The 9139-nt window shown below is 56.1% G+C and overlaps 1 protein-coding gene across 1 annotated transcript in view; it reads left to right on the top strand.

Annotated features, from left to right (window-relative positions):
- ATN1 (atrophin 1) overlaps positions 1–9139 on the top strand; it is a 33567-nt gene that overhangs the window by 16004 nt on the left and 8424 nt on the right. Inside the window, 6 exon segments of the mRNA XM_015418794.1 lie at positions 293–430; positions 1540–1653; positions 2791–4441; positions 4443–4596; positions 6496–6718; positions 8434–8885. Of these exon segments, the coding sequence (XP_015274280.1) occupies positions 293–430; positions 1540–1653; positions 2791–4441; positions 4443–4596; positions 6496–6718; positions 8434–8885 (2732 nt within the window).

Genomic DNA, 9139 nt, shown 5'->3' on the forward strand with positions numbered 1-9139 from the left:
GAAAGAGTTTCTGTGGTGGTGGAAAGTGCCGTCATGTCACAGCTGACTTGTGGTGACCTTGTAGGGTTTTCAAGGTAAGGGTTGTTCAGAGGTGGTTTGGCCATTGCCTGACTCCGCGGCGTGCCCCTAGTATTCCTCGGAGGTCTCCCTTCCAAGTGCTGACCAGAGCTGACCCAGCTTAGCTTCCGAGATCTGACGAGATCAGGCTTGCCTGGGCTATCCAGGTCGGGGGGGGGGAGAGAGTTTCCCGAGCAAGTGGAATCATTGTCTGCGTGCTTGTCCCCCCAACCAGATGTCAATGCGGAGTGGTCGGAAGAAGGAGACTCCGGGGCCCCGAGAGGAGCTCAGGACAAGGGGCCGGGCCTCTCCGGGTGGCGTCAGCACCTCCAGCAGCGATGGCAAAGCAGAGAAATCCCGACAGACCACCAAGGTAGGTCATCGTCTTGCCTTTCGTCCAGCATTTTGTCCTGGTGGCAGTCTCCTCGTTTTCTGTGCCGCAGACCGCTGCTCGCCGTTGCCTGTGATTATAGGCAGTGCACGAGACAACACAGAGCGGCACCAAATGTTTTCCAGTCCCTTTCTTCAGGTTAAAAAAACCCAGCCGTTTCAGCGGGGTAGGAATTTCTCCTGGAAAACGTTTAGATGATGTGAATATTAACGTTTCTGTGCTCCTCTTCAGCGACACCCCACCCCACCCCGGTCTGCTGCTGTTTCTGCCCGCCTGCTTTTGTTTCCTGAGAGATCCTACTCAGTCATAGATCCAGGGCTATTTTGGGGCAGGAACGCACAGGAACAGAGTTCCGGCTGGCTCCTGAGTTGGCCACGCCCAGCAGGAACTCATTAGCATAATAGGCCACACCTAACAGCAGAAACTCATTAGGATTGGCTACATTAGGGGTGTGTGGTCTAACATGCAAAGAAGTTCCCGCTACAAAAAAAGCCCAGGGTTTTGACAACAGAGTAAACAGAATAAGAAGCAAAAGGTGAGTGTGGTAACATGGGGGTGTGGTCTAATATGTTAATTAGCTGTGATGTCAGGGGTGTGGCTTAATATGCTAATGGGTTTTTGCTGTTGGGTGTGGCCTATTATGCTAATGAGTTCCTGCTGGGCTTTTTCTACAAAAAAAGCCCTGCGTAGATCATATGGTCAACATGATGACTTCGTGGCGCTAGGCAGCCAATCAGATTTTTGTCTGTTTGGCGGCCTTACTGAGGGCAAGTGAGGACAGCGGAATGTGGGAACAATGCAAAACAATTGCGTGAATTCCCCCCCGCACAAGGGGAGGCGTGTTTTGGCTCTACCAAAAGTGTTTCCCCAAAAACTTGGATTGCGTGAATTATCCCCCCCCCCCCCCCGCACAAGGGGAGGCGTGTTTTGGCTCTACCAAAAGTGTTTCCCCAAAAACTTGGGAGACGGTTTTGCTTCAGGTTTAGTCTGACTTGCGTGCTGTGCCCCCTCACAACCCCTACAGCTAGTAAGAGGTGGAAAGCCGGAGGAATGGGAGCCCTTGGGAGCGTGACCCCTTTTCTCTCTCGCAGAAGGGCCGCGTGGAGGAATCGATGGCCCCCAAAGGAAACAAGCAGGGCCGGCCGGAGGAGATTTCAGAGAGCGAAGGAGAGGACGCCAATGCCCCAAAGAAAACTAAAACAGAGGTGGGTTCTTTGCAGGTGTGCTCCCTCTGCTGTGCCCCACGCAGTGTTGTGGTTGCGCCTGCCAATTTGGGGTGATGGCTAAGAGTTGGCAGACTCTGATCTGGAGAACCAGGTTTGCTTCCCCACTCCTCCACGTGCGGCCAGCTGGGGAACCTTGGGTCAGTCACAAGTTCTCTCCGAGCTGTTCTCAAGGGCAATTCTCTGAGCTCCCTCAGCCCCACCTACCTCACAGGGTGTCTGTATTGGGTGTTGTAAATAAGAAGCAGGAGACTGACCAGTTATGAAGGTGCACAGAGAGTTTATATAGTTATAAAGGTGAATATATACAGAGATATTTACAGGCTATTGAACAGCATGTCATGCCTTAGTCTATGAGAACTGAGTCCCCATCCAGCTATTATGCTAAAGCCCAGCCAATCTCTAACAAGGCGATGTAATCACTAGCTCTAACAAGCCCTGAAAGAGCAACACCTGCTAGAAACACCTGGCTGTAATTACATGATTACTAGCATGACAGCTAGGTCTGACAAACAGTTCAAACTGATCTATAGTAACTGCTTGCTACCTCTATCACTCTGACATATATCTCAATAGTCTGTTGTGGGGAGAGGAAGGGCAGGAGATTGTAAGCCGCTCTGAGACTCTGAGTGGGGTATAAATCCAATCTCCTCCTCTTCTTCTTTTTCTCCTTACCTCCTCCAGCCTAGAGCTCCTCTAGGCTCTATCAAGCTAGCTGGCTGGTTAGAATGCTACTTCCGGGCCATGCCAGACTCGTTCAGGTCAGGGTGACCCCCTTGCACGAGCAACACCCCTCTTGTTGTCCCTACGGACTCCTGGGACTGGGAAGAGCCCATCGCTCAGTGTTAAGGTGTACGTTGCACAGGCAGAAAGTCCCAGGTCCCGTCTTTGGCGCCTGTTTTAAAGGGTCTCAGGTTAAGTATTGGGAAAGGTTTGCCTCGAACAAACAGCCACTGCTACTTAGATTAGACAATACCCGCCTAGATGGATCAGTGGGGTCCGACTCAGTAGAAGGCAAAGACTCTCCTTTTTTTTTTTTTTTGCCTCGCACCAGAATTCTCCCTAAGAGAGTCCCTTTTAATGGTCCCCCCCCGCTCGATGCCTTTCTGTTCAATCCAGGATCTGCCGCGGCCCCAGTCTCCCTCCGACGTCGACAGCCTAGACGGCCACAGCTTCAACGACGAAACGAGCAGCGACCCGCGTGACATCGACCAGGATAACCGGAGCACTTCTCCCAGCGTCTACAGCCCCGGCAGTGTGGAGAACGATTCGGATTCCTCCTCTGTGCTGTCGCAGGGGCCCTCCCGATCTTATCATCACCCCCCGCTCTTTCCCCAGAGCCCCTCCCCAGCCCCCCTGACCGAGGGCCTGGCTCGTCCACCTGAACCAAACTTCAGCTTAACAGGGGAGGTTCATCCTCCCGGCTCCTCAGGCGGCTATCAGTCCCAACTGGAAGCCCAGGCCTCAAGGATCTTCCAGGCCCAGGCGCCACCCGCTGCCGTCACCTCCACCAACTCTTCCTCGTCTCCTTCCTCCTCCTCTTCCTCCTCCTCCTCCTCCTCCAGCACCCATGTTCCTCTTTATCCGAGTGCTAACGTGGTCCAGATGGGCCCCAAAGCTGCAAGTGCAGGAGCGGGCATCCTGGCCCCGGCTGGGCGTGAGCCATCCCTCAGTTCCAAGCACAACCCGCCCCCGACCACACCCATTTCCCTCTCCTCTGTGGCAGGTGGCGTCCCTCCTCAGAAGACACCCCCAAACAACCCCCCCTCTGCGCCTCCGTCTTCCGCCGCCGCTTTTCCTCACGTCTTAGCTAACTTGCCGCCCCCGCCTGCCCTGAGGCCTCTGAACAACATGGCTGCCGCCTCCAGCTCCCCAGGGATGGTGGGGCAAGCGTTGAGTGGCCACCTCCCGTCGCCCCATGGCATGGGGCAGGATAAGTCGCCCGCCCCTTCACGCTACCCCTATGCTCCCCCTCCGCCGCCTCCACCCAGCTCTTCCGCCCAGTACCCCCTCCCTCCGCCGTCCCAGGCGCTGCCCAGCTACAGCTCCTCGTACGGCCACTCGTTCCCCCCGCCCAGCAGCCTCTCCCTCTCCAGCCAGCCGCCCAAATACACCCAGCCCTCCATGCCCTCGCAGCCTGTGTGGAGTCAGGGCCCGCCCCCGTACAGCCGCCCTCTGGGGAACGCCGGCTCCCACCCCCCTTCCGCCTTCCCCGGCCAGGCTGCCCATCACCCGCAGCAGCAGCAGCAGCAGCCACCGCACCACCACAACCACGGCGGCAGTGCAGGGCTGTCTCCCGCAGCAGCAGCCGCCCCGTCCCAGGCCTCCGTCGGATACCCCCATCCACTGGAGCCCGGTCCGCATCACCCCTCCCACGCCGCATACGGGCTGCGTCTCTACCCGCCCCACGGCCACGGCACGTACAGTCAGGCCCCCTCTGCATCTTCTTCTTCCTCCTCCTCCTCCTCCTCTTCTTCCTCCTCCTCTTCTTCCTCCTCCTCCTCCTCCTCCTCCTCTTCCTCCCAGGGGACGTACCCCGGAGTCTGCAGCCACCCCCAAGGGCAGAACGCTGCCACCTATGCCTTCCCTCCGCCCCCTCCTCCGTCACCCGCACACGGGGCTGGGCCCCCCGTCACCTCCACCTCAGTCACTCTCTCCACCGTCATAACCACCATGGCCTCCTCCTCGGCGGCCCCCTACAAGGCAGCGTCGCCTCCGGTCGGGCCCCCGCCCGTGGCCCCCTATGGGAAGCGGACCGCTTCGCCCGCCCCCGCCTCTGCCCCCCTTGCCTCTCAGTGCGGCACAGATCAAGCAAGAGCCTTCGGAGGACTACGAGCCCCCAGAGAGCCCGATGCCCCCCCTCCGGAGTCCCTCACCAGCGCCCAAAGTGGTGGACGTACCAAGTCATGCCAGCCAGTCAGCCAGGTGAGAGAGAAGGATGGGGTGGGGAATGTGACTGGGGAAGGAATGTCATTGGATCAGGCCCATGTGCCTGGGTGACCCACCAAGCCAAACTTACCACCCGTGGACTGTGACCAATGCCCCCTCTAAGCTGTGGAGTCTTGTGAGCAAAACGTCTTCTTTGTGAGCTACTGGCATTAAAGTTGTGAGCGAACGATTTGGCTGCTGCATCAATTAGTTTGCTCTGGAGCCCTCCTTCCTGAGTGAAGGCAAAAATGGGTGAGCCGGAGGCTAAAAAACTGTCATCTAGCTCACACTAACTCAGCTTAGAGGGGACACTGACTGTGACATGTCAGGTGTTTGGGTTTGTTGTTGTTTTTTGCAGCACCAGGCACATAGCAAAAAGAACTCTGTTGAGCTTCTGATGTCACCACCTTATCTTTCTGGTGGGCTGTGTCCACCTCCGTGTGCCAAAGTTCTCTAGGACTGGGTTAGGCTGGAAGATTTTCTGCGTGAGCTCGTCAAACGAAAGCAACCAGCCCCGAGTCCAGAGAGCCTTCCTATAGTTCCCCCACTAGCCTTGGTGGGGGACACCCTCTCCTGCACCCCCCAGCCTATTGTCCATTGAAGCTTCCTGTATTAAGCAGCAAACCAAGACTGCCCACAGGCGGTGTTAACACAGCGAGGGTACAGAGCCTCGTAAGCCTGCTGTGCCTCTCGCAATCGCTCCAGGCTTCTCTTCGTGTTACTCTGAAATGTCAGTGGTCCGTTTACGGGCTTTAAAAACAACAAGAACCCAGGATTTAAGGACAGAACGGCATCCTGTTCGGTGGATGTAGGTAAAGCTGTCCATGGGCTGCGTATGTGGTGTGGTTTGGTGAAAGTGCAGACCAGCCCACAGGATGAGATACTGAGTGAACATTTCGGCTGCCCGAAAAATCTTAGCTGGCGTAATGGCTGAGAGTGGCAGACTCTAATCTGGGAAACCAGGTTTGACTCCCCTCTTCTCTGCATGAAGCGTGCTGGGTGTCACCTTGGACCAGTCACAGTTCTCTCCGAACTCTCTCAGCCCCACCTACCTTACAAGGTGCCTGTTGTGGGGAGAAGAAGGGAAAGGCGATTGTAAACCACCTTGAGACTCCTTAAGGCAGAGTGAGGTGGGGTATAAAAACCTACTCTCCTTCCTTCTTACATATTTTAAAATCATGTTTCTAGTCCCCATGGAGGAGAAGATAACGCTTGAAGAGCAAAGAATTTTGTCGCCAGACTCCAGTATAGTTGAAGCCAGACAACTGCACTTAATATTGATAAAACAAAGTCTGGTGTCATGAAATGTAAAAATTGGTGGGCTTCATGCTTGCCAGCTATCCCAGTACCTTTGCACTCATTGTCCAGAAAACTGAAAATCAACAAGAGCTGCCTTCTTATGAAGGGCTGTTGTGGTGTAGTGGTTAGAGCCTCAGGCTAGGCCTTGGGATGATCGGGTTCAAATCCCTCACTCACCCATGGAAGCCTGCCAGGTGATCTTGGGCCCGTCACCTGCTCTCAGGCTAACCTACCCTCACAAAGGTGTTGCTGTGAGGATTCAGAGGACGAGGTGAGAGCCATGTGAAAAGCTGATCTGAGTCCCCAATCAGAGTCAAACACAGGATATAAATAGGGTTGCCAGCCTCCAAGCGGTATCTGGATATCTCCTGCCATTACGGTTGTCCTGCAGGAAATGACCCCTGGTGCAGAGTATACACACTTCCCAGTTCTCTGGGAGGTCAGGTGCCCGAGGAGTGGGGCTTCTTAGTGGAGGGCACAACTGCATGCAGCCTCCTACACTGAAGGCACATCTCTCCTCTGGCCTCCTCCTTTCTGGCTCTCCTCTCCCTTCCCCGCCTAAGTCAAAGGCTGATGGCTTTGTCCCTCCTCCCGCAGGTTCAACAAACACCTGGACCGTGGCTTCAACTCCTGCTCACGGACGGACCTCTACTTCGTGCCCCTGGATGGCTCGAAACTGGCCAAGAAGCGGGCGGACTTGGTGGAGAAGGTGCGCCGAGAGGCGGAACAGAAGGCCCGGGAAGAGAAGGAGCGCGAGAGAGAGCGCGAACGGGAGAAAGAGCGGGAGAGGGAGAAGGAAAGGGAGCTGGAAAGGAGCGTGGTAAGTGCCCCGGCGCTTTGAGAAGGGAGCGGACACAGCGGCCCAGCGGTAGGTAGCGCACACACAGAAGGTCCTGTTTTCAATTCCTGGCGTCTTCATTTAAAAGGATCTCAGGGTAGCAGAACCAGAAAGGACCTCTGCAAGAGACTTCAGGAAGGCACTGCCAATCTGAACGCAGAGCACAGGTGTCGACTACAGTTCTGACTCCCATGTATGGATATCGCCTTTATATCAAACAGCCAAGGGCCGACCCCCATATGGATCTGCGCAATGGAACCACCCACAGCTTCTGTTAGGGTTATGCAAAGTATGCGGAAGAATCTATTTTTTTTAAAGGGGGGATCAGGGCATTAAAGGCATTTGAGGTTGCTGTAGCAACCCGGCATGGTCCTGACATAGCAACAGTGACCATAAACACTGGGATGAGGAAGTGGAGGTGAATTCAGAGGGAAGCAGAACGACAGCCTGCATGGCCAGGAGGAATGGAGCTGGGGAAGGAGCAGGGGCCAGGGAAATGGGATTCCCCTTCCCCACAAGTCCTTGCTGTCCCCCTCTTGTAGACCTTCGGGACCGCCTCTCTCAGTATGGCCCCGGAAGAGCATTACACTCTGGGAATAAGAACTTTCGGGTGGTCCCCGGCCCAAGAGAGTTCTGGCTGTCCTCAACGGGAGCCATTTTGGTGTAGTGGTTAAGAGCGCGGACTCTAATCTGGGAGAACCGGGTTTGGTGCCCCCACTCCTCCACATCCAGCTGCTGGCATGACCCTGGGTCAGTCACAAGTTCTGTCAGAGCTGTTCTCTCAAGGGCAGTTCTCAAGAAAGCTCTCTCAGCCTCACCTGCCTCACAAGGTGTCTGTTGTGGGGAGAGGAAGGGGAAGGTATAAATCTAATCTCTTCGTTGTCTTCGTCTAGGGCAGTGGTGGCGAACCTATGGCACGGGTGCCAGAGGTGGCACTCAGAGCCCTCTCTGTGGGCACGCGTGCCATCGCCCCAGCCAGGCCCAGACCATCATTAAAGTGTCGAATTCTCTGCCAAATAATTTTAAGTAAATGAAAGCATTTGGGATTGCTTTCCTTACTTTGTTTGGATCATCTTAAGTTAATGTATGAGTTGTTTTTTCTATAAAGTAAAACCTCAGTATTCAGGTTAAATTGCCGTGTTGGCACTTTGCGATAAATAAGTGGGTTTTGGGTCGCAGTTTGGGCACTCGGTCTCTAAAAGGTTCGCCATCACTGGTCTAGGGCCAGGGCTTTTTCGGCCCCAGACCCTACCTGGTGGAACTCTGTGCCTGAGAATATCCATGCCCTGCTGGATTTACTATCCTCCTTCAGGGCATGCAAGCCGGAGATGTTCCGCCAGGCATTTGGTTGAGGACAGCGATGGGACAGTATAAAACCTGGCACTCTCACGCATACCCTACCCTCCACAACCTTCCTCCCCCCAGGTGGCTTGTGGAATTTAAAATCTCTCCACCATCTTGGGATGTGTATCGTTTTTCTGTCCTGATACGTTATAGGCATTTTAACGTTGGTTTTAACTGTTATTATTTATTGTGTCTGGTTTTTGTTGTAAGCCGCCCTGAGCCCTGCTTGCGGGGAAGGGCAGGCCTAGCAGATCTAATTGAATAAATAAGTAAATAATAGACTGTACTTGCAGGCTGTGTCTCTCGCTGCTGGAACCTCCCCCGCTGAACATGGCCTTCCCCATCTCTTGCAGAAAGTGGCCCAAGAGGGCCGGCCGGTGGAATGCCCATCCCTCGGCCCCATCGCTCACCGCCCGTCGTTCGAACAGGGCAGCGCAGTAGCTACTGTCCCGCCCTACCTGGGTCCCGACACGCCGGCCCTCCGCACCCTCAGCGAGTACGCGCGGCCCCACGTCATGTCTCCGAGCAACCGCAACCACCCCTTCTACGTGCCGCTGGGGGCGGTTGACCCGGGACTGCTGGGCTACAACGTGCCGGCCATCTACAGCAGCGACCCAGCCACGCGGGAGAGAGAGCTGCGAGAGCGGGAGGCCCGCGAGCGAGACCTCAGGGACCGCGACCTACGCGAGCGCCTTAAGCCCGGCTTCGAAGTCAAGCCGGCCGAGCTGGAGCAGCTCCACGCCGTGCCCAGCGCCACCATGGATCCCTTCCCGCGACACGGGGGGCTGGCTCTGCAGGCGGGCCCCGGCCTGCACCCCGCTTTCCCCTTCCACCCAGGGTTGGGCCACCTGGAGCGGGAGCGGCTTGCGCTGGCAGCCGGCCCGGCCCTGCGCCCCGACATGTCTTACGCCGAGCGGTTAGCCGCCGAGAGGCAGCACGCCGAGAGGGTGGCCGCCCTGAGCAACGACCCCCTGGCCCGGCTGCAGATGCTCAACGTGACCCCCCATCATCACCAGCACTCCCACATCCACTCACACCTCCATCTGCACCAGCAGGATG

This window comes from Gekko japonicus, unplaced genomic scaffold, assembly GCF_001447785.1.
Source record: "Gekko japonicus isolate JY-2015 unplaced genomic scaffold, Gekko_japonicus_V1.1 scaffold1244, whole genome shotgun sequence".
Classification (NCBI taxonomy): domain Eukaryota; kingdom Metazoa; phylum Chordata; class Lepidosauria; order Squamata; family Gekkonidae; genus Gekko; species Gekko japonicus.